Source organism: Cynoglossus semilaevis, chromosome 6, assembly GCF_000523025.1.
Source record: "Cynoglossus semilaevis isolate Cse_v1.0 chromosome 6, Cse_v1.0, whole genome shotgun sequence".
Taxonomy (NCBI): domain Eukaryota; kingdom Metazoa; phylum Chordata; class Actinopteri; order Pleuronectiformes; family Cynoglossidae; genus Cynoglossus; species Cynoglossus semilaevis.
The window spans coordinates 4,234,626-4,260,748 of NC_024312.1; the positions used below are offsets into that span (position 1 = coordinate 4,234,626).

Here is a 26,123-nt window from a genome sequence, read left to right on the forward strand (position 1 = left end):
CAAATAAAAAAAACATATTTGTGTAGAGTAACCAATCAAAAACAATAAATACATATAGAAAACTGTATATATATGTATGTTATTCTTGAATTATAAAAACAAAGTTCATTATTATGTGTATGTATTATTATGTATTTATTATGTTCTGCTCATTTGTTTTTTCTTCAACACGTGTGAAGATTGAACCACAGAGGAATACTGAGTACTGAGTACTAAGTACTACATACTGAATACTGAATATTGTTTTTCTTTTCTTTGACAGGATGCCCCCCCACCCCAAGGAGCCAGCATCAGACCCCAGGTCTCTGTAACATCTGATTTGTTAGAGCAGGAAGGAAACAGACTGTAGTAAATTAGACATATATTATTATTATTATTATTGTTATTATTATTATCATTACTAGTGTTATTATTATCATTATTACTAGTATTACTATTATTACCATTATTATTATTATTCATATTAATATTGCTGTTGTGGTTGTTATCATTATTATTTAGTTTGTATGGAGGTCTGTGTAACTTTCCCTCCTCCCCCCCGCCCCCCCTCTCTCTCTTAAACGGGAAATTTCTCTAACTGGAGTCATGTGACGTGACCGTGGGGAAGTGAAGCCCACTGTATATTATAAGTATGACATGAGTCTGACGGAGGGGGCAGAGCGTTAGTCCGGACCAACCTAACCGGACGTCAGCACAGGAACCAGAACAACGTTGAAAGTTTTCGCAAATGCTTGGACATTTCACCGCGTCAGAAAAGTTGGTCCGTTCACCCGTGAACACCGCGGTCCGCGTCGGAACCGAAACAGTGAGACACCATGTGGTGACGGTCGCTTGAACTGCGCTGAACGTTAGCGTGTTTAAACGAAGGGCGACGTTCGGCTTCACCGGTTCCGTCACTGATGCTGGACCCGCAGAGTCCTCGGTCACTCGTGGGTTGGGACACGGGACTTGGTGGCCCGGAGAACGGAAGAGTGTCAGGAGCAGCATGGGTAACAAAGAGGAGCTGGAGGAGAGGCTGGAGAAGCTGCTGGTGAGGCTGAGGACACCCCAGGAGGACCGACAGTTGAGCACCCTCATCCAGATCCTCGAGGATCTGCTGTTCCTGGTGCACACAGAGCACGGTGAGATACAGGGATGGAGTCACGAACCAAGCTACTGAAACAGAACCTTTCATTTGTATACACACAAACTAAGAAAGTTAGTTCTTTAAAAAGTGAGGCCACAATAAACGGTCCTCCTGGACCCTGACGTCAGCTGTACGTCATCACTGTGATTAATAACTAATAATAATAACCAGGGGAGAGAAGCAGAGCCTAAAAATCAATCACTTAACAACAACAGAAAATAAAATCACAAATCAGTGCCATTGTCCTCCATGAACAAAGGACAAAACTATTGTCTCTGAAAAAACAGATGCAAAACTTGGAACCTGGACCACCTGAATCTCTTCATTCATTCTCAGTGTCCAGAGTTGATCTGTGTTTTGTCTTACAGGTGCTCTGGGCAATTCAAAATATGAGAAACAAATCAAGAGCGTTATGAAGAAAATACCTTTAAAATTCCTAAGGAATGTAAACGTATAGCAGGGAATTTATGTCAGGAATTTCCACAGCCTTACGGTCGAAAATGATGGTCATAAAATCCTAGAACCAGGACCAGGAGAAGCTCAGTGTGTTTTAGTAGTTATGTCACAAGAAGGGAGCTCTGTAATAGTCAAACTGTTGGTTCAGATGTTAACAGGGACAGATGTGTATATATATACCTTCAGGGTACAGTTACTATGTTACCTTCAGGGTACAGTTACTCTGTTACCTTCAGGGTACAGTTACTCTGTTACCTTCAGGGTACAGTTACTCTGTTACCTTCAGGGTACAGTTACTCTGTTACCTTCAGGGTACAGTTACTCTGTTACCTTCAGGGTACAGTTACTCTGTTACCTTCAGGGTACAGTTACTCTGTTACCTTCAGGGTACAGTTACTCTGTTACCTTCAGGGTACAGTTACTCTGCCTGTTCATATCCAACAACAACAACACAAACATTGTGCTCTATCTTTTCCCCTCTCTCTCTCTCTCTCTCTCTGTCTCTCTACCACCAGACGACTGTATTCAACTGTATTTACCCAAACTCAAATTCTCCCAGTTTGTACCAAGGCTTTTATTATCGTCAAGCGTGATTTAGTTTGTTACAGTTAGAAATAGACATGGATTCTTTTCTGCCTCAAAGTTTTTGATTTTATGAATTTGTTTAACAACAAGACCGCCCTGCACCTCAGGTAGTTCTAATATAATCACACAGAATGTTGCTGGTCTTATTCACATTCATTCTTTTACTTAACAAACAATCCACAAACATGGTTAGTTTCTGTGTCATAACCGTGGGACAAGGTCAGACTGAAATAACCACAGGGTTAAAGAGTATTTGGGTGTAAATAACTGATTCTCTCTGTCTCTGTGTAATGCAGGGGTCAAACATAAGGCACGAGGGCCAAGACCGGCCCGCTGGGGGGTCAAATTATATTTAATTAAATATACAGATTTATCTAATGTACCTTTCTCGGTCCGTTTGACATCTAATTAGTCTGTATGAGGTTGACACCCTGATGTTTTGCCCTGTGGTTGTTGATTGGTGATTGTTGCATCCTGTTGCAGCCGCGGAGCTCTTCGTATGTTGCTTCCTGTTGCAGCCGCGGAGCTCTTCGTAGACAAGAACATCCACGGCCCTCTGACCGCAGTGCTGTCGTCCAACATGAGCAGCAGAGGAGTCCAGCAGGTAGTGCCACACGACAGACACGTACTGTAGAACTCCAGTTTGTTTCAGAATCAGACACAGGTTTGAACTGAATTCTTCAGGGGAGAAGTTTAAGGGCTCCGACCCTGGAATGCAGGAGAAACTTTTCAGTATCAGTGTTTCAGTATTTATCTTATCTAGAGTCAGGACCCTGCTGCCGTCTCTGCTCTGACCTCAGGCTCAGTTTACCGCTGGGTAAAAACTGCTTCAACATACAGTCAGAGGAACTCCTGTCAAATGGACCTGTGTTCTACACAGACTCTTTGACTCGGTGGTGCGTCGTCACCTGTTCTCTGCAGCACGTTTATGACATCTCATGACCACTGTGCACTTCATCAGAGGTGTGACTGCTGCAGTAAAAACATAAAGTCAAAGTCAGGCGTCAGGTCTCGTGGCTCAGGTTTTGAATCACTTGAACTCCTGACAAGTTTCTACCTGATGCTCGACTTAAAATCACAACTTTGAAGGAGATCTCCACAGACAGGAAGTGAAGAATGTGTCACATAAAGATTAAGACCCTGTAGATTTTACTCCTGTTCTAAATGTAATTTTTCTATCAGATGAACTTAAAGGACTCCAGTGTGAGAAAAACAAAGTATAAATATCCACAGTAAAATGCAGTGTTGATTTCTGACTTCCTGTCAGTTCATTCACAGTTATTTGAACCAAATCTGTTCATTTATTCAAATAAATAAATGCTGTGATGATGTTTTTATTTTAATTATTATTTCAGACTGGATGGACATTGTTGTGCCGGCTGATAGAAGTACATCCCAGTGTGCTGAACCAGGTGACTGGACCACTGCAGGCCACCAGGGACTGGGAGGAACTGGGAGTACACCAGTGAGTCCAAACAACCCAGCGTTGGTCATGTTTTTCCCCCTTTCTCCCATTATTCCTACCAATAATAATCCATCCCAGAAAAACAACAACTCAATGAAAACAGTTCCCGTTTCCACCAAAGCCCATTATTTTAAAAAATGTCTTTTTGAAATATTTGCTACTGTTGTGGATTTTTTATTTTTTTTTTAACTTTACATTGATTTTAAAATCTGTTCCATGTTGAAATTAAAAGAAACGACAACTTCAGTAAAAACTTCAGAAAAAAGTTTTCAAGTGTGTGTATTGCAGGCAGATCTTGAAGGTACTGTCACAGTACAGCGCCGACTGCAGGGTGACAGTGGTAGGACTCCGGGCACTGGTGCTACTGCTGCAGTCAGGTACCTGGGAAACACTTCAGATCAATACTCCACGCTGTCCCTGTGATTGTCTGATTAGCTCTGATCTTGAGGCTCCTGTGATGGATGGCTTTGCAGACACCGTGGCTCTGCTGGTGCTGGAGGAGGAAGAGGACGTCTTTGTCCTGGTGGTCCAGGCCATGAAGATGTTTCCTACCACTGAAGAAGTGCAGCTCCAAGGCTGTGGAGTTCTGCAGGTCCTGCTGCAGAAAGGTGGGTCATCAAATATTTATATGTAGTGTGGTCTTCACGGCAGCAGACGAGGTCAGACAATCAGAGCTACAAAAGTACACAAATTATAACTTTATCTACGTGTTATTGTTGGATATAATGTCAGGTCAAGTCTTACTTCATCAGACAGAATGACCCACTGACATGTTCCTCTCAGCAGCAGTTTAACAATTCATCTTTATCTTAAACACTAAAACCTGTTCCATGTGTTTGTGCTTCCAGTCAGTGAGGATCATCTCATGGAGTTTGTGGAAAACCAGGACCATGTCGTTGTTCTGGCAGCTCTTCAAGGGTTTCCTGGAAACCCCAGGCTGCTCCTGCAGGCCATGAAGGTTCTGCTGCCCCTGACACGTCCTGGTAGGAACTGGGATTTGTCTTCTACAGAAGTACCCAGTGTGGAGAAAAAAAAACTAAATCTGTTTGCAGCTGCTCCATGGGCCTTATTGGGTGTCCTGACCCCCACTTTGGTAACCACTGACTCAGAGTTAAATTAGTGGTTTCACTTCTGACATTTTTTGGTTGCGGTCATATTCAAATTGCTTCCTCAAAAATCCAGTGTCTACAAATGAGGAAGAATTGGTAAAGTTTAGAGAAATATGTAGAATTCCAAAAGCCTCCACCCAGAGAACCCTTTGTTCAAATTAACCACAGAAGAATCAACAGGAACTTTGTTGTTCCTTGTTTTCTGTCTGTAGCCTGAGCAGCCGACTGTGTCGTCACCATAACGGCTGATAAATCTGATTAAACACCAGAAAACACGAGCGGCCGACATGGTTTTCTAAGATCTCTTTGTATTTGCTTTTTAGATTCAAACCAAACACTGTTCACAGAATCTCTTGTCCGTCAGTTGGACTCCAACATTCATATAGTTGTAGTGAAGTTCTTTGTTTTTTTTTGGGAACACAGAATGTAATTAATAGACTGAAGGAATTCCCAGATGAATTCCCTTCATTAATGACCACCACTGAACATCATCCATATCACACAGTACAAGTGTTGTTTTCCTTATTTAACTCTAGAAGGAAGAAGGAGGAGGAAAAACAAATGTGCGGCGTTCACTTATTCTGAACAGTTTTTTAACCCTTTATTGAACTGCTGTCGTTTTCTTTATAAAATCCAACTCTGAACATGAACAGAAATGAGTCAAATGGAGCCTGCAGTGAGTCTTCAAGCCTCTGCCATTGGTCACAGCACAGTTACCCCTCTGACCTCTGACCTCTGCCCTCTCCTCCAGTCAGTAACGTGGAGGTGTTGATGTCGGGAGGCACTCGTTGCTACAGTTTGATCATCGCTGCCATGGACGCCTTCCCTGAGACGGAGGAGCTGCAGGAGGCCGCCTGCTGTCTGTTCAGGGAGTTTACTTCAGGTCAGAGACACATTTCACCTGACGACTTCACAGTTACAGCACAGTTTATCATTCATTCATTCATTCATTCATTCATTCAACGGCCTTTTACCAGTTCACTGTTAAGATTGGACAACATGAGGTTCATCTCAACAAACAGTCACTTTTGTTCTTTTAAATGCGGGCGGGCCAGAAATGGCCAGCGGGCCACCAGTTGATAATCACTGCACTGGAGGTTAACTACAGGCTGAGGGGATTCTCACAGTCTGAGTTGGTGCCTGTTTCCTAAGGTGACACGTTGATAACCCTGTTTGTGCTTGGATTTCCTCCACTCTGATAAAGTGCAGTGTTTGTCCAACGACTGATAACCAGTGGAAGCGTTTCCCTCCTCCGTTGTCTCCTTCTCTCAGAGAGTTACTTCAACATCCTGGTGCTCAACGGCGTGCAGCGGGTCGCCGTGGGAGCCTGTCGGAGATTTCCCAACAACGCCGTGCTTCAAGCCGCGGCTCTGTCCTGCCTGGCTGACCTCAGTGAGGACACACACACTCTGACTCTGACTTGACAGTGTCATCTGCTGGGCCTGTGTGTGCAGGTGGATTAGTGCTGCAGAGAGAGAGAGAGAGAGAGAGAGAGAGAGAGAGCAGAACAATGGTGTTCACACACTGTAGAGGTTACAGCAGGAGAGTAAACACTGAGCTGTATCTCAAATATTAGTAACGCAGCAGCTGTGATGTCACCAGAAAGTGTGTGAACATGCAGGACAAATGATCCTGGAATCACTGACTTATTTATTTTCTTCACCTTTTCTTGAACCGGCACCAGAAACACACCGACGCAGAGTTCATCACTGAACTGTGATCTGAAACTTTGATTCATGTTTAACTGAAAATTGATTGATTGATAACCAGAAATCTATGGTTTGTGGCTAAAACAAACCAAAAAAGACAATAATTTCTTAATAATAATTTAATTTTGACATATCTGATCCAGGTGTGATCTTTCTGTTGATGTACATAAACATATGTTACATAGAACCATGTCTGCCTCCTCCTTACAGCTGCCACCATTGTACAGACCAAAGCCGTGGCTGACCAGGCCCTGGAGGAGGGGGAGGCGGGGGAGGACAGGGGTGAGGCACAGGTGGAGGACATGGGCCTGGGCTGGATGGAGGCCTGCTGTTCAGCACTGGAACTGCACGCTGAAGAGCCAGCGGTCCAGGTCAGCATCCTCCTGCCGCTTCACTCTTACAGCAGCCCAGTGGAATTGTGGGATTGAAGTGTCAAACAATCGTGTGTGTGTGTGTGTGTGTGTGTTTCCTCAGGAAGCCGCCTGCTGGGCCATCCACAGTCTGCTGCTGCACGGAGCTGCAGCGAGTCACTCCACAGACCAGCAGGACGACAGGTGACACTCATGAAAACATTGACCCTGTGACACGACCTGCACAACAACAACAACAATAACAACAACAACCACAACCACAACCACCGTTGTCTTTCAGGACGCCTGTCCACAGGCAGCTGATGACGGCCATGTTGGTCCACTCGTCCTCTCCCAGAGTCTTCAAAGCTGCGACCACTGCTATAGCAACACTGATTACACACAACAGTAAGTCTCAGTCAGATCGCTCTGGTGATGTTTGAACGTTCAGACCCCTGGTGGTGGAGGTGGGAATGTCACTCAGTTAAAGTGACACGGTGTCAGGCTGTGAGCATAAAAGCTCTGCTCACTTTCTGTTCATGTTGCCGTGTTAACCTTACAGAAAGGTCACTTTTATATTTTTATATTTTATTCCTGTTTTAACTACAATCTGAAAACGGCGTCAGTGTTTGTTACAGACAGAGTTTGTTTTGCTTATGACTTGAACTAACCCTAACGTTCTACCAAAAAACCTACTCGGACACAGTGGAACGGGAACTCTTACTCTAGTGAATGTCTGTGTTTGTTGCAGGTAAGATGCGTTTTCTGCTGCTCTCTAGTGGCCTCCACGTGAACCTCATCGAGATGATGAAGAGACATTTGACCTCAGTCGATGTTTCCATCAGTGCCTGCAAACTGCTCAGCCTGCTGTTTGAGGGCAGGTGAGGATTTCATCAGATCTCCTGTCAGAAATGTTTTCATTCAATTGAATTTACCACTGACAGTAAAATCAGTCGTTTCTGAAGCTGAACTTCCCATTGGAATAGATTTTTTTTTTTAACGTATGTTTGTTTTGCTGGAATAGATTTATTTTTTTAACGTATGTTTGTTTTGCTCGTCATTAACTTGTGGTCCCTGTCGTCCTGTTCTGCAGGACAGCCAGTCTGGATGAGTTAAACATGGCCATGAGCCAGATCCTCAGCACCATGAAGGTCCACAACTTCCAGATGGATGTGCAGCTGGAGGCTCTGCAGGCCAGCCTGGTGTTCCTGTGCCCAGGTCCAGTTCTGCAGACACACAAACGAACCCTGACAGGGAATTCCTGCAGCTCTTTATAATCTGTAACAGCTGCAGCAGGAGTTTCAGGTTCAGGTTTTGTTATAAATATTTCTTTGAAACACATTGACTCTTCAGGTACTTTAGACCTGGTGGACTCCTACAGGACACTTCTGCTTTACTTTAAATACACCAGAGGAAAGTACAGTCACAGTTTCACTAACAATATATTTGACTGAGTGTGAAAACGATAGAGAGAGAGAGAGAGGGGGGGGGGGAGGGAGGGGAAGAGAGAGAGGGAGGGAGGGGAAGAGAGAGAGAGAGAGGTAGGAAGGGAGCAGTCAGGAGTTGCTGAGCGAATCGATGTCCTGTGTGAACTCTACCATGAAAGTAGTTTCACTACAGTTGAGTCAAGTGACAAAAATAGTTTGAGGTTTTAGGCCAGTTAACGTTAGGGAATTTATTAGTAGAAGGTTTGATTAGATTTTTATGTTTGTTAACGTTGGAGCTACGACTGCTTGTGTCCCAGCATGTATGTGTGTAATAAAACTGTTAATGAATTTTTATACTTTTTATATCAGTCAAAAGCTGACATTTCCTGTACTTCCTGTACTTCCTGTACTTCCTGTCGACAACAACATGGTCATAAACTGGACCAGAGTTTAATATGAATCCAGACGAGCTGACAATCATGATGTGATGTAATTTGTGAAAATGTATAACGGAATGCTGCACATGTCCCTCGACCACTGTCCAATGACATCGCCGCTTTAGTGGAGCAGTTTGTTCCTGTTAAAATGAGGTTAGAGTGTTCCAGAATTAACCCCTAGTTAACAGACACACTTACAGTTAACAGTTGTAATGAGATTAGTGACTGACAACAGAGGGATTGTCTTCGTGGACTGTACGCTCACTTGTTCTCTCCGTGTGTGGATTTCCCAGATAGGAGTTTGAGGGAGCACGGCGTCTCGGTTGCAGATCCTGACATGGCCGATGTTTCCCTGAGGGTCCTGAAAAACCAGTGTGTGGTGGAAGGAGCTCACACGCTGTACCTGGAGGTTCTCAACAGGGTAAAAAACACAGTGAACATTTGAAATGAAACAAAAGAATGAAACTGGAGATCAATATACAAAGGTCTGATGTTGAGTTGAGTCTGGGTTTTAATGTTTGGTTTGGTCCTGTAATGGTTTGGGGCTGAATTTTAGCTGAAGTGTTTGGTTTAGTCCTGGAATGGTTTGGGGCTGAATTTTAGCTGAAAAAGTCAGGGGGAAAAAATGATCAAACTTAGTATTTATTTAAAATAAATAATATAATAATCATTTTTCTCAGTTAACTCCATTGTATGTCAACATGACCTTCAAATATTACTACTTATTACTACTACCTAGTGACGATATCGCAGTAAAACGTGAGTGCACAGATTTATTTCACAAAATCAGTTTCTTCCGTCTCTTGTTCGCTGGACGTTAGCGCAGCCAGGAATGTGTCGGCTGAATTATGTAACTGTCACTGTACAGTGAATCCCCCACTCACAGCTACAGAGTCAAGAGTTGAGTCATGTTATTAACCTTATGTCACTGTTTCAACACCTCATGACTGACTGGTCACAGAGCAGAACACTGGGGAGGCTGTGTTTGGAACTGAGATGGGTCTAAACATAGAAACACATCAACAACAACAACAACATCAACAACAACATCAACATCATCAACAACATCATCAACATCAACATCAACTCTCAGCCTTCTCTCTGTGTCCACACAGTTCATCAGCAGCTCCACTGTTCAAAAGTGTGGGCTGAAGGTGTTGTCGGCGCTGGCTGACTGCTCAGGTGCAGTGGACTTACTCTGCCAACAGGGGGCCATAGACACGGTGCTGCACACACTGCAGATGTTCCCACAAGAACGAGGTACAAACATTTGCTCATTTTGAGGCAAACCAGGGACCAGTTTGATGAAGTTGGATAATGTTCTGCTGCCAAGGCTTTATAAAAACAAAAGTAAACATCAAAGGCCTCTTTTATTTATCACTGGTCCCTGAACCAAAGTTTGAAAACTATTGCTTTGGTTCCAAAGGTGTCGGCGTTCGGTGAATAATTGTCTGTGACTTCCTGCAGAGATCCACTACTGGGGCCTGACCCTGCTCACCTACCTGGTTTCTAAGAAGAAGCTGTCCAGGATGATGGTTCCTGTTCTGGCCTCTGTCGTGGTCGCGTCTCTCCTTCAGTACAGACACGACACAGAGATGATCCTGAAGGTTAGCTGCTCTGTCTTACTTGAACTAATTCTCTAGTGCCAGTGTTTTACTTGGACACTCCTCGTCCTCCTCTTCTGGCTCCTCTGCTGGCTCCAGTGCTTCCAGGTGGCTCTGAGGATGATGGACGCCTGTTCAGGATCGGCAGCTGAGTTACAGAGAGTAGACTTTGACAGACAGATCTTCCAGCAGCTCAGAGAAGACAGTCCTGACCAAAGCAACGGCCCGGTGAGTGAGACAGACCACTGACAGAGAATCACTCTCAAACAAATACCATGTTTTCCAGACTATACGTCGCTCCGGCCAAAGGATGAAAAAATATTCCAGTAAATGCTGCACCGACATATTTCCCTGGTGTTTGATCCAACGTTTTGGTTTGTCCCTGTGCTGGTGTCTGTAGCTGCGGAGGTCTGTGTGTCTGGCTCTGTCCAGGATGTGGTGTGACTCAGACCTTCACTACACCATGCTGGAGAAGGCCTGCGAGGACGGAGACACCAGTATGGCCGAGTGTCTGATCGAGCTGGGCGCCGACGTCAACAGTAAAACCAAGACAGAGTCTCTCATCTACCAGGTCGGATTTCTCACCATGATGACGTTGACTCACACGTTTGACAGATATTATTTACACCTAAACCTGTAGACCCTGTCACTGACTATTAGTCACTAGTTGGTTTTTTCTCCTACTTAATATTTTTTATTTTCCTACACTTAAAATAGTTTAAATCTTGACTAAAACATATGTGAATTATATGAGTGAGTACATTGCATATAAAATTTGAGTTTTATTTACTGTAAACATTTAAAAAAATAAAATTCTTACTTTTTACTTCCCATCACATATTTCTTTTCCAAAGCGAACAATCTCAGGTCATTGTCTTTAATGCTTTTAAATTAATTTCAATTCAGATTTAATTTTTTTAAATCTGTAAGAATGTATTTTTTAATCTTCGTTTGTTCATTAATTCTGACCTGTCGGTTAATTGTTGCTAGAACTTGAATATTAATTAATTATGAAGCGACGACAGTAGATTTGAACCCCTTCCTGACAACACAGCGTTTCTGAACTAACCCAACGTGCCCTGACACCGGTGCTGTGGGCAGGTGTGTGAGCGAGGAGGACCCATCGAGCTGGTGGAGCTCCTCATCAGTCGTGGAGCTCACAAGCAGCAGCTGCGCCGAGCGCTGGCCGTGAGCGTGAAGAGAGGAGACGTTCCTACGGTCATACAGCTGCTGGGCTGCCTGGGTCTGGACCTCAACAACAGCACCCTCTGTTTGGGGGGCTTCAAACTGGGTTGCCTGGATGCCGCCTGGCTTGGCCCCCTGCTGGCAGAAAAGGGAAGGACAAACAGTTTGCGTTGTATCAACGGTGAGGGAAAAATGTTTTATAATCTTCACTAACAATCGAAATGTATTTATAATATTTATAATATTGGTTTGTCCTGTCTTCCAAGGCAAAGGTCTTACTTTAGCCCGGTACATCCACTCCCTCCAGAGGTCAAAGAGTGTCAGCGGTCCTGCCAGGTCCGTGGCCGACCCCCTTTTGACCTCTGGTTACATTTCTGATGAGAGTGACGACTCCTGCTTCAGTTTTGTCTCCACAGATGACTGCTTGTTCTTCAACGATGACCTGGAGAGCGATGGTACAGTTCTGTCGCTCGTTGTTAAAAATACAATAATGAAATGACTGTAGTACGACTGTCGTACGACTGTAGTACGACTGTGCAGTTGTACTACAGTCACACACACTTTGAACATTGTCCTGGGGCAAATGTTAGCGTGTGATTCACCGTAACCAATCAGAGTGAAGGATGCTGTAATGACAGAGGCTTCCACCAGGAAATCTATCTCATTATTCACAGATATTTCTGACTTGTCTTTAGTTCAGCCTTACATCATGATGTACTATAAAAAAAACAGTTCCTTGTTTGGTCTTTGTTTAGTTTAGTTGTTGATGAGAAGAAGAATCAGAAAAACTTCTGAGATAAATAAATATATAATATATAATCAATAAGAGGTGGCCTCTGTGAATCCAGCGTCAGTGACGGACAGAAGAAGAGCTCCGTCTCCGTCTTTCTTCAATTCCTGCTAGTGTTGTGTTCAACTAAACAGGCCCAGGTTTCTTACAGTGTTCGAGGAATTTAACTCCAGTTTTCTGTTACTGTTTTAAATCAAATATACAAATGTCAACTCTGGAATCAATTTCAAATTCACAAACGTGTTTACTTGTGTACGTCTGTACCGTCTGTAGCGTCTGTACCGTCTGTACTGTCTGTTGGATCTAACTGTGCCACACTGTACCGCCTGTACTGTCTGTACCGTCTGTACCGTCTGTACTGTCTGTTGGTTCTCAGCTCCACACGTCCATAGTGACGGCTTTAAACGTCTCTTTTCTTCTCGTTTTCTTTCGTTCGTAGGCAGTGATTCACTGTCGGGAGCCTTGTCTCCAAAGTTACACAACAGCTCCATGGAGGAGCTCAAAGGAAGTCCCTTCAGCAGAAAGCCGAGGCGTCACAGACACGCTAGTGCAGAGGTGACAACCTCTGATGACTTGGTTTTCTCTCTTCTCTTTTTTTTCTTAACTCTCATGTTGTTCCTTCTCACTTTTCCCCGTGTCTCTGGTGTTTCTGTTTGGTTTTGTGTTTTTTTTTTTCATCAGAGTGGTCACAACGATCACGACCACAGCGAGTCCATGCCCAGGAGGTTCCTGAGAACTGGCTCCATGCAGAAATGTACATTCTTTTTTTTCACCTTTTAACCAATCCTGTTTGTTTGTTTGTTTCCTTCTTTGTTTTGTGTCACTGGTTCCACGACTGTTGATGTGTTTTCTTCCGTCTCATCCAGTGTTTGGATCAGGGGAGAATCCCTGTTCTTTGCTCAAAGAGAGGGAGCGGATCCGACTGCTGGATCTGTCGGGAAACGAGCTGGACACTCTGTCTTGTCTAATGGACAACGGCTTGGTGCAGGACCGCCTGGGTCATCTCCTTCGCCTGGACCTGAACCAGAATAACCTTCTGGAGTTTCCCTCAGTGCTTTGTCAGGTAAATGTTCTGCATCTTCACCGAAGCTCAGATCATCAAATCAAACTGACCGTTTGTTCAAAGGATTTTTTTTTTCTCTCTATTTGACAGAGTTTAAATAATTTGACCCGACTTGACCTTCAGGGCAACCAGCTCCAGTCTCTGCCCACAGAGCTGCTGTCTCTTCCTTTGATCGCCACGCTGAACGTTTCTCGTAACTGCGTGGGCCCAGTCGTCACCTTTGACCCCGCTGTCACCTGTCGTTCACTGCGGCAGCTCAACTTGTCCTTCAACAAAATCATCACCTTTCCTTACGAGCTGGGCCGAGTGTTGGACCAGCTGGAGGAGCTGTCCATCGAAGGGTAGAGTTTTTAAAAGCCATCACCTGACGTTCAGTTTGTGGTTGAGCTAAAACACCTGACGTTTAGTTTGTGGTTGAACTGTTCCTCCAGAGGTCGATTGAGTTCTGAGTTGTCCTGAACAGAACTAGATGAAAATATATACTGCACAGGCAAAAAGTATGAAATACTTGTTAGTACAACAAAGGAATACATTCATACATTCTAATTTACCACTTGAACCAGAACTGTAATCAAACTTCACTTCAGTCTGGTTTTAACTTTAAAAGATTTCATTCAGCCTTTCTTTTTTCATGCCAGTGTAACTTTGTCCCTCGTTCCTCCTCAGTAACTGTATCCGTGAACTGTCCACATCACTGGAGCTGCCTGACCTCAAACTGCTGGATGTCAGCAAGAACAGTGTGGAGAACGTTTCCCCCGACTTTCTGAACGGCTGCCCCAAACTGGAAATCTTCAACGCTTCCATGAACAAAATCTGTGAGTCTGGACTAAACCTAAAGTTTTACCTCGTCTGAATTTTCACACAGATTTTCTTCGTCCAACTCCCAAAGGAAACGGACTTTCTCTTTTTAATAATAGTTCTCCGTGTTGTTTTTTCTGCCCCCTACAGGTTCAGACTTTCTCTTTTTAATATAGTTTAAAGTTCTCCATGTTGTTTTTTCTGCCCCCTACAGGTTCTTTGTCACACCTGCCTCCCAAGGTCATGACACTGAAGCTGGCGAGCAACAACTTCACCTATGTTTCGGAGGCTGTGCTGGATCTTCCAAAGTAAATTTCATTATTTGCTCAGTTTTTTTTAAAATATTGAAATATTTTCTCTAGAAAACATTCCATTAAATTTGATTAAATTTCAGTTTTCTCGTCGTTTTCTTCCGTCCAGTTTGAGGTCAGTTGACATGAGGACCAACCACATTGCTGTTCTTCCCAGCCCAGAATTCTGGGCTTCAAACAACCTCCGAGAGCTGATCTTCAGCCAGAACTGCATCTCTGACCTGGACCTGAGTGGATCAGTACATCGATGGATCAGACTGGAGAAACTCCACCTCAGTGACAACCAGCTCACTGAGGTACAGGGCTGCAGACAACACCTGGGTACAAATGAAATACGTAGAAAGAAGAGTTTTTAGGTCAATGTTTTTGACTTGTTTCCATCCAGATTCCACCTCAGGTCGGTCTGTTGGAAGGTCTGACCTCCCTGGACGTGAGCAGAAACTCGAACCTGCGCTTCTTCCCTGATGAGATGGGGAAACTGAGCCGCCTGTGGGACCTGCCCCTGGACGGACTCCGCCTCCAGCTGGACTTGAAGCTCATTGGAAACAAGACCAAAGACATAATTAGGTCATGATTGAACTCATTTAAAGGAAAGCGAAAAGAAAACGTCTTAATAAACGACAAATGTTAACTCCCCTGCGTCTCCTCTCTCAGGTTTCTTCAGCAGCGGCTGAAAAAAGCCGTGCCGTACCACCGCATGAAACTGATTGTGGTCGGAAACTCTGGCAGCGGGAAAAGCAGCCTGATCCATGAGCTGATGAAGCAGAAACGCTCTCAGGCGACCTCGAGGAGGAGTGGCGTGGGCGTAGATGTGAGAGACTGGACCATCAGGGACCGGGACAGAGAGAGGATGGTGCTCAACGTCTGGGACTTCTCAGGTGGGACAGCGTTCCAGCTCTCCTGGACATTCACTGACCTGCCGCTGCACTGGTTTGACCTCAGTTTACAGATAAGAAAAGTCCGTTTGACAGGACGGGGTAGAAGCTGGTTTGTTGTTCTGTAATTAGTCACCGCTAGAACCTGGTGGAACTCTGGTGGTTTGTTGTTCTGTAATTAGTCACCGTCAGTAACGACCCACCAACCTACCACCTGCCGTCGTTCCTCTTCGACCGTCAACCTGCAGTTTTGTCCTCTCCATCAAAGTGAAATCATCATCTGTGTCCTGCAGGTGGAGAGGAGTCCAGTGGTTCGTATCTCCACTTCCTGTCTCCTCGAGCGCTCTACGTGGTGGTGTACGACCTGAGCAGAGGAGCCGCTCAGGTGGACGCCCTCAAACCCTGGCTCTTCAACATCAAAGTGAGACATTTATCACGTACGATCGCTGTTCGCTCTCGTGTCTGGTGAGAGCACAGATCTGGAGGCGTCGTGTTCCGGAACACTCCGTCTCTTTGTTTCCTCCTCTGAACAAACGTTCACTTTAAATTCTAACCAGACTGAATGTCGTCGTTACAGTTTACCAAGACCGAGACACAGATTTACCTTATCATTGTTTCACTTCACCCGACCTCTGACCTCTGACCTCTGACCTCCCCCAACCTGCAGGCAGTAGCTCCTCTCTCTCCGGTCATTCTGGTTGGGACCCACAAAGACGTGAGTGACGATCTGCAGCTGCAGGAGTGTCTGAACAAGATCAGGAAAGACCTGCTCAACCACCAGGGTTTCCCCACCATCGCTGACTACCACACGCTCTCCGTCTGCGAGGACTCAGACGCCATGACCAGACTCCGCAAGGCCATAACCGCAGAGGTCATGGACTTCAAGGTCAGACCCCTCAGTTGATGACCGATGTCCACCAAACCGTGGGCGGCGTCAACTCAGAATCTGTCCTTCCGTCACAGATCCAGGGTCAGCGGGTGATGGGTCAGCTGGTTCCAGACAGTTACGTGGAGCTGGAGCGAAGGGTTCTGCAGGAGAGAACCAGGGTTCCTGCCGAGTTCCCTGTCATCACACGGCAGCAGCTGCAGCAGCTCATCAGCAGGAGTCGGCTGCAGCTGGACGAGGCCGAGCTTCCTCACGCCGTTCACTTCCTCAGTGAAGCTGGTCAGTGTGACCGCACGTGTGTCAACACATACACCGACACATACCCCAACACATACACCGACACATCCACCAACACATACATCGACACATCCATCAACACATACATCAACACCAACACCAACACATACATCGACACATCCATCAACACATACATCAACACAGACACCAACACATACATCAACACATACATCAACCCATACACCAACACATACACCGACACCTACACCAACACATACATCGACACATGCACCGACACATACACCGACACCTACACCAACACATACATACACACATACATCAACACAGACACCGACACATACAGCGACACATACCCCGACACATACCCCGACACATACCCCGACACATACACCGACACATGCACCGACACATACACCGACCCATACACCAACACATACTCCAACACATACACCGACACCTACACCAACACATACATCGACACATGCACCGACACATACACCAACACATACGCCGACACATACGCCGACACATACATCGACACATGCACCGACACATACACCAACACAGACATCAACACATACATCGACACATACACCGACACATGCACCGACACATACACCGACACATACCCCAACACATACATCAACACCAACACCAACACATACATCAACACAAACACCGACACATACATCGACACATGCACCGACACATACACCGACCCATACACCAACACATACATACACACATACATCAACACAGACACCGACACATACAGCGACACATACCCCGACACATACCCCGACACATACCCCGACACATACACCAACACAGACATCAACACATACATCGACACATCCATCAACACATACATCAACACATACCCCAACACATACATCAACCCATACACCAACACATACTCCAACATATATGTACATATATACATGTATATATGTACATATATGTTGGAGTATGTGTTCAGGTGTGTGTGTGTGTGTGTGTGTGACCACGTGGGAGATGATGTTGCACCGCCACTGTGGGTCAATGAAGTAAAGTTCCTGAAGCTGAAGAGCAGGATCGTCGAAATGTAGTAGAACTCCTGCAGGACAAAATATATACATGTATATATTTTGTCCTGCAGGAGTTCTACTACATTTCGACGATCCTGCTCTTCAGCTTCAGGAACTTTACTTCATTGACCCACAGTGGCTGTGCAACATCATCTCCCAGGTGGTCACACACACACACACACACACACACCTGTGTATGGTACAGGTGGATGACGGTAACACCAGTGACCTCTTCACTCTGCAGAAGTTGACCTTTAGGAGCTGCGGGGTCATTCATCGCTCGGCGGTGGAGAAGTTTCTGTCTGAATCCAGATGTTTCCCACAGAGTCACCTGGTCCACTTCTTCAAACTCTTGGAGAAGTTTCAGATCGCGCTGCCGTTCGGAGAAGACCAGCTGCTGGTGCCCGGCGAGTGCGTTTCCGTGAAGCAGGAGGAGGTTTAGGTTTTTCACACTCACTGACTGTGTGTGTGTGTGTGTGTGTGTGTGTTTTCAGTTTGTCCAAACACAGGCCGGTCATCGAGCTGCCTCACAGTGAGAACTCAGAGGTCATCGTGCGTCTCTACGAGATGCCCTACTTCCCCATGGATTACTGGTCTCGACTGATCAGCCGTCTGCTGGAAGTCTCCTCCTACCTGTTCTACGGCAGAGGTACCAGGACACACACACACACACACACACCCTGTTTCTTCTGCATTAAATCCATGTCGTTGTTTCCCCAGAAAAGGTTCTGCGACCCAACAGAATCTACTGGAGGAGAGGGATCTACCTGAGCTGGTCTCCTGAGGCCTACTGTCTGGTGGAGGCTTCGTCCGAGGAGGGAAACCCGTCCAGCTTCGTCAGGATAACGGTTCCCTCCTCCAGGAAAGGCACGCTCTCTGAGGACAGTCCAGTTTTGACACAGAGTGAACTCCATCAGCTGTTGATCATGGTCGGTGTCTTTGTCCTCGCAGGGCGGGTGCTGCTGGGTCACGTGGTGGACCACGTGGACTCCCTGCTGGAGGAGTGGTCCCCGGGGCTCCTCAACATGGACGTGCACGGCAGCGGAGAGGCCCTGCTGAAGAGGTGGGCTCTGTACAGTTTTGAAGACGGTCAGCCGTGGAGCAGAATCCTGCTGGAGGAACTCTTCATGTATTTTGACAATGGTATGAAAATGTGAAGGACGTTCTGTTAATCTGTCAGTGGGATTGAATGAACGTTCAGTTTTAAAGGTCTTTTACAGATCATTTTCTAATTTCCTTATTGGTTTCAGATTTCCTGCTGGTGGATCCAGACGACCCGCGGTTAACGCTGCCCCTCTCCCAGATCGCTCCTGACCTGGTTCTCAGTGATCAGCCCGCGGGAACCATTCTGGACAGTCAAGAACTGGACGTGGATTTGTCCAAAGAAAACCAGCTGGGTAAATTAGCCAACGTTAGCTCTGCAGTTTGGTCTTCACTGATCACCAAACATCCACCCATAACGTTAGCTGTGCAGTTTGGTCTTTCTTCACTGATCACCAAACATCCACCCATTTTCTTCTGATTAAAAAAACTCAAAATTAGCTTAATTAGTGCCACCCAGTGGGCTGGGGTGTGTGTTACAGCTATAGTCAATCCTAATTCTTAGAAATGCATCAAACATGTCAACTCCTGACGTTTGTGACGACAGGCGGCGGGGGCTTTGGGACCGTGTATCGAGGCGTCTACAAAAATGAGGAAGTGGCCGTGAAGATATTTAACAAACACGCCTCTGAACTCTACATCTACAGACTCCTCAGACAGGTAGTCCTCTCCACGTCAGCAGTCCAAACCACCGGCCTGTCCCTGTGTTTACTGACGCTGGTCTGTGTTCCAGGAGCTGGTGGTGCTGGGTCGTCTGTGTCACCCCAGCCTGGTGGCTCTGCTGGCCACCGGTGCAGCCCCCCAGGTCCTGGTCATGGAGCTGGCTCTCCACGGCTCCCTGGACTCTCTTTTTGGGAACGCTGACCCGGAAACTCCAGCACAGGATTGCGCTGCACGTGGCCGATGGCCTCAGGTGGGCGCTGTTCACCGCGTGATGTTTGAACTGTGTGGTGTGACGTTCCTGGGACTCAGACTGTTTGTTCTGCTCGCTCAGATTCCTTCACTCCTCCATGATCATCTATCGGGACCTGAAGCCTCACAACGTTCTTCTGTTCAACCTGAAGACCGACTCTGAGGTCGTAGCCAAGATCACAGACTACGGCATCGCTCAGTACTGCTGCAGCATGGGAGTGAGGAGCTCCGAGGGAACGCCAGGTCGTTAGCTAACCCTTTATCTCTAAAGGTCGTTAGAAGATGAACCACATGTAACACAGCCCTGTTGTACTTTTGTAGGTTTGGTTTGCAAAACTTTATGGTACTACAACGACAGTGTTGTGTTATGTCCCCGAGGACAAAAGTGGATCAGTTAAATTAGAACTCAAATCAGTTGGTTTCTGGATGGATCTTTTTTTAATTAGAATAATGTCTGCAAAAAAAAAATGTTCTTCCATTTACAGAAAATATTTAATTTAAAAAAACTGTATTAAAGTAAAAGTTCATTACAGCTTCACTGTTTTTTTACCCTTCAGGTTTCAGAGCACCAGAGGTCGCTAGAGGTAATTTGATCTACAACCAGCAGGCGGACGTCTTCTCGTTCGGCCTGCTCCTCTATGACCTCTTGACCTGTGGTCAGCGAATCTCTGATGGCATGAAGTTTCCTAGTGAGTTTGATGAAGTAGCAGTGCAGGGGAAACTGCCAGGTGAGGAGCAGTGTGTGTGTGTGTGTGTGTGTGTTTCTGCAGTGTTCTCGTACCTTTGTTGAGCCACGACACAATTATATCGTCAGGAGAAACCCCACGTCACACCAACAAACAAACATCTGACAAATGAAATCTAATAATCTTCTAGATGAAATGGCCTCATCAGTGACTCAAACCTCAGCCTGTTTAGTTGAAGACAACACTGATAAAGTGGCAGGAATTGAAGAAAGACACTCACAGAGATCTTCTTCAACAGCTCTGATTATTATTGTTAGTTTTTATAGCCATCTGCTGCCCCCTAGCTGAAGAAAAATGAATCGTTCTGTCTCTCACGGCACACTAGTGGGCCACGGCCCAGTGGTTGGGAATCAGACCCCCGATGCCTGACGTGTTACAGCTGTTTTAATGTAGTATCTGTCGGTCGTTAATGTCCCTGTCTTGTCCCCGTCTTGTCCACAGATCCAGTCCAACACTACAGTTGTCCTCCCTGGTTTGGTTTCCAGTCTCTGATGAAGGACTGTCTGAACCCTGGACCTCAGGATCGACCCACATCTGCTCAGGTCAGAACCAGCTGCTGCCTCTCACCATGTCAGTGAACGTGCTGTACTGTTGAGTTATGTTAGGAAGGAGCGCCTCCTGGCGGCCGTAATGCAGACGTCCACCAGCTGGTGTCCACTGTGTGCAGGTGTTTGAGCGACTGAACTCAGGGGACATGCTGTGTCTGATGAAGGAGCTGATGGTTCCCTCTGGGTTCACGGCCGAGTGCATCAGCGTCAGCTCCACCAGCATCAGCAGAACCTGGCTGGGGGGGGGCAGCAGCAGCCACAGCGTCGGTTGTGTCACGGCCGTGGACCTGGAGAATGAAACAGTCACGACGATGGTACGGACAACGTGACGGAAACAACAACAACAACAAACGTGGAGCTCTGTCAAATACAAACGGTTTTATTTTCTGTGTCAGGAGGTCGACTCCAGTCCGGTCCTGTGTCTCGTGACGGTCCAAATTCCTCACGAGGCCTGTGATTGGCTGGTGGCAGGCACTCAGTCCGGCTCATTGGTGGTCATCAACGCTGACGACGCTTCAACGTGGCACCACCTGCAGAGAGTCACAGACTCTGTCACCTCACTCTACTTTCACATGTTCCCCTGTAGGAGGTGAGATCCAGTCTCTTCTAGTCCAGTCTAGTCCAGTCTAGTCTGTTCTAGTCCAGTCTAGTCTGTTCTAGTCTCTTCTAGTCCAGTCTAGTCTGTTCTAGTCTGTTCTAGTCTGTTCTAGTCTGTTCTAGTCTCTTCTAGTCCAGTCTAGTCTGTTCTAGTCCAGTCTAGTCCAGTCTAGTCTGTTCTAGTCCAGTCTAGTCTGTTCTAGTCAGTTCTAGTCAGTTGGTCGGTCAGTGTTGAATGAATCCATTTGTTGTTGCAGCCAAAGAAAGAGTTACCTGTTGGTGGGAACAGCCAACGGAGTTCTGACTGTGTACGAAGACTCGGTTCTCAAGGTAAAGAACAGTCACCAGGGTTCATGTGTCAAAACTACAGACTACAGACTACAGACTAGTCTGTGTCACAGTCTGGAGCTCTGATGTTGATCTCCTCCTCCTCCTCCTCCTCCTCCTCCTCCTCTTCCTCTCCCTGCAGCAGGTCAACGGTCAGCCTGTCAAAACCATCCAGGTGGGAACCGTCAACACTCCGCTCATGGGTCTGGGTCAGTCGGCCCATTCTCTGGACAGCAGGTCCGTGTGGGCCGGCTGTGGCTCCAAGGTTCTGTCGTTCGCCGCCAACTACGACGTCAGCAGGAGCCTGGACACCAGGCCCGGTCTGGTCCAGCAGTGAGTCCACACAGATTAGAGCAGCGGTCTCAGGAGGAGCTGGGAGCCAGTGCTTTAGCAACATCTCAGTGGATCATTTTTAAAGAGTTCTTAATGACAAACCACAGCATTTTAATGAACTACAAAAATGACACTTATTTAAAGATTGGACGTTTGTGTCCGTCCTACAGGGGGCAGCAGAGGGCAGTGAGCGAGGCCTGTGTGTCCAGGATGGCTGTGGATAAACATGTGTATCTGAGTAAATCTGGTTCATCCACTGTTGAGGTTTGGGACAAGAGGAGTGAGAGGATGGTGGAGTGTATCGACTGTGCTCAGATCATCAGGTACACACACACACACACACACACACACACACACACACCTGAAAACCCAACAAACAGGCTTCTACATCTGAGTCCTCACTCCATCATGACTCCACCACAGGAACAGGACCAGCAGTGAAGGGGATGAGCCCGCTGACGCAGCTCCGTCCTGGGCCTCAGTCAAGGCCCTGCTGGTTCAGACAGCTGCAGCGCTCTGGGTCGGCACTAGAGGGGGCCATCTGCTACTGATAGAACTGTCCAAACACCAGACCCTGCAGCTGCTGCGGCCTCACTGTGACTCCATCCGCTGCATCAGCTCCACTCTGATTGGTTGGTCCGCTCTGTTTTGGTGTAGAATTTCAAAAGCCAAATTTATTTGGAAATAAAATTAGACATGTTAGCCTTGTAGCTGCCACCTTCTTAGCTACATTTTAGCTAAAGTGTGTGTTTTTAGAAACCTCTTAACTCCAGCTGTTTACACTGTAAATGTGAACTATATTATTATATTATCACAATTATTTTTAGTCTGAAGTTGAAGTATATACATATATACTCTCTCTCTATATATATATAGTATATATATATATATATATACAGTATATATATATATACACACATATAAGTACACAGTATGCGTGTGCATGTACCAATACTGTGGCCCAGTGATGATTTGACAAAAACACGTGCAGCTCACAGTGAGGTTCTTCTTCTGCTCCTCAGTCTGACTCGGCGTTTCTGCTGCTCAGATTTCATCTCGTTGTATTAACTCTTTACTCACCGCTGTATCTGTGTCTGAACAGAACCTCTCAACTGGAAGAACCTGGTGCTGGTTCTGGGCCGACGTCATCCACAGGACAACCATCCTCCAGGTGACAGCGGGGCGTTGGCTCCACAGTTTCTCTGCTCTCTCTCTCTCTGTGTGTGTGTGTGTGTGTGTGTTCTGATGTTCTGTGTGTTCCGACCTCTGACCCCCAGACGAGGAGTCGGTGCTGATGGTGTGGAATGGCACCCTGCCGAAGGAGGTCAGAGATCTGAGGAGACACAGTGAGAAGAGAGAGCAGGTCGCAGCCAGGTCGAGAGAGAAGCTTCAGCTCAGCTGAGACCAAAGGTGGATCTTCATTCACACAACAGTGACTTTAGATGAGTGAGAAACATGAGCCATTCTAGCATGTATTTGGAGTTGAAACAATAGTCGCCCAGGAGACGTTTCTACAGTAACAAACGTGTGTCTTTTTGACTCACTCTGTGTATAAATATTTTTTATTCAGAGAAACTCGAGGAAAAGGGATCTTTCCGACAACAGACACAACAGACGACGAGCAGGGAGTCTGTTCTCACGGGTTAATGAACAACAACTTTGTTTTTATTTAATTTGGTTTTTTATGTTCTTTTTTAATGGTGCATTTACATGAACCAGACATTAGGGGGAGACAATCAGTCCTTTTACAGAGGTTCTTATGTTTATTTATTTTATTGTTTTTACTGTTTTATCGTTTATTTATGTCACTTCAACCGGCTCTGCTGACATTGCTGCCTGTTTGGCAACCGTTGTTTCACTGTCAAGAACAAATTAAATATTTGCAGTAGTGTCGTGACATTTGTTGTGGAAACTTGTCGGTAAAACGCGATGACGAGTGCAAACATTCACTGAAACTGTGTTTAGTACCTTAAAAACTTCCATCTGGAATTATTACTTCAGGTAATACTACGTGGTGATGTAACATGAAGTGAAGGATCAAGATATGTGTGTGTGTGTGTGTGTCTGTGTGTGTATATATGTTTATATATGCATACATCTATACACAGAAATATATGTATACATTGATATATTTGTATATATTTGTACAGTATGTATACATTTATGTGTGTATATATATATGTATATAAAATACCATATATGTGTATACAAATATATACACATATATGGTATACAAATATATATGTATCAGTTGTATTGACACGGTACCAGGTGATTGGAGAGAAAACCAACAGCCGAGTGTTTGATGGTACAGACCACGGTTGATCTTTTATTTTTGACAGGGAAAAAAAGATGTTTTGCAGTTGAAGCCATTTTATGGAAACCCCTTATTTACACTGAGAACTCGGTCCTCACAGGCATCACAGCACATTAGTAAAAAAAAACAAAGACATGAAAGATGAGAGTTAAAGATTTGATGTACGTCTGAACCTTTAAAAACACGCTGCTCCGATATCCAAACTACCCTGATAAATATATTTATAATATTTATATTATATTTACAGAATACATTAAATATACAACGCCCACGGTGTATTCTATAAACAAATATAAATGACAGTCACACGTGTCTCAAACAGGCGGCTGCTGTGACCACAGTCAGGCAGCAGTGGGCGCTCACAATGTCTCCACAACTACTTTTTACAGCAGGACATTTATGGACACAGTGTCCACGCACAGCGGTCCAAAGGTGACCCCTGACCTCTGACCCCCTCGTTACTGCTGTCAGAGCCTGAATCAGACGGGATGAGTTTCCAGGTTACATTCAAGCACTTTCAAGCACTTCTAAGGTCGTTATAAAGCTTTTCCAGTGAGAGCTGACTTTAACATTCTGGAGGTCAGGAGGTCAGGAGGTCAGGCCTCCCACTTTACCTTAACACTTTAGAGGTTTGACGTTAAATATTTGAACCAATGACGTTGGGCCACAGCAGAGTTTGTGGTTCATGGTCCAGACAATGTTAATTTACACAGCTTTTTAAAGGGACAGTTCAGTTTTTTTTCATTGTGTGGTTATATGAAGTTCTGACACCGTAGCTAATTGGCTCCTACTACAGTGTGAGCGCCCCCTACACTGACACCAGCATTAATCCAAACACAACTGTCAGTGAGGACACGAGGACAAACTGAGCTACAGATTAGAAATAAATGCAGGGGGAGGAGTTTTATAAATTAGTACAAAAACGGCTAAGATATAAATATACCAAAAATAGCTAAATGTTAGCCAAAAAGTAGGAAAGAATTTGACCAAAATACAGTAAAATTGCGTCATTTAGCAACTAGAAAACAACGAGACGTTAGCCAAAAGATAGAGAAAACTAATACGAAGACGGTCACAGCCGGAAAAACAAGCTAGCCCTGAAGCTGCTAACGTTGGGTGAAAATTAAGCTAATAAATGTGAACTTCCTGTCCTGCAGTTGGGCCATAAAATGAGTTCCATGTGATGAACTATGACATCACAGATGAAGGCGGTGTTTGCCGACTAAGTTTCATTTGACCTCGTGAGCTAAAAATGCAGATTTTTTCCATTGGATTTGGTGAAGTAGAGAAAGTTGGAAAAACACATCGAACGTTCAGGTTGTGTTCAAAACCATAACCTCCAAGTTGATGCTTTCTCTGTCCCAGTAAAAAGTTGGCCATCGTCGCTCTCACAGACTGACAAATTCATCTAATTATCTTGGAAACTCATGAGGACAATAAGGCAGGAGCTCCAGGTGTTTTCATCTAAACAGGACTGAGTTTAAGATTTAAATGTGTTAAGACACAACTGGTTCAGAAACGAGCATCAGTTTCCAGTGAAACAAAAGGTCAAATGAATCGGTGAAACGTGTTTCTCTGTGTCGACACTTCACACAACCACACTTCAAAAAACTCCTGGACTGTGACTTTAAAGTCTACAATCATCCAAGGTTCAGAGACAACAAATACAGAGCAGCTACGATGTCTACAGTACAGTCGAAATATACAGTGATGTAACAGCCAACTAAAAGCACGCAGAGGG

The 26,123-nt window shown here is 45.4% G+C and overlaps 1 protein-coding gene across 1 annotated transcript; it reads left to right on the forward strand.

Annotated features, from left to right (window-relative positions):
- The first annotated feature begins 985 nt into the window (after positions 1-985).
- Positions 986-23,962, forward strand: lrrk2 (leucine-rich repeat kinase 2). Its single transcript, XM_025055965.1, is given in 52 exon segments — positions 986-1,121; positions 2,686-2,771; positions 3,523-3,632; positions 3,921-4,009; positions 4,106-4,240; positions 4,481-4,615; positions 5,493-5,624; positions 6,014-6,133; positions 6,661-6,821; positions 6,925-7,004; positions 7,102-7,208; positions 7,552-7,681; positions 7,894-8,018; positions 8,958-9,085; positions 9,780-9,924; positions 10,132-10,271; positions 10,368-10,496; positions 10,669-10,839; positions 11,370-11,634; positions 11,720-11,908; positions 12,683-12,798; positions 12,925-12,997; positions 13,110-13,306; positions 13,397-13,647; positions 13,973-14,121; positions 14,319-14,412; positions 14,525-14,711; positions 14,801-14,982; positions 15,070-15,293; positions 15,584-15,711; positions 15,958-16,176; positions 16,254-16,455; positions 17,573-17,661; positions 17,746-17,912; positions 17,996-18,150; positions 18,222-18,368; positions 18,453-18,644; positions 18,752-18,898; positions 19,150-19,262; positions 19,336-19,454; positions 19,456-19,515; positions 19,597-19,757; positions 20,072-20,242; positions 20,702-20,802; positions 20,928-21,122; positions 21,204-21,397; positions 21,663-21,735; positions 21,875-22,065; positions 22,236-22,388; positions 22,489-22,697; positions 23,168-23,236; positions 23,343-23,962. Coding segments are annotated over 52 exon segments (7,566 nt in total). The 3' UTR covers positions 23,468-23,962.
- The last annotated feature ends 2,161 nt before the right edge of the window (positions 23,963-26,123 follow it).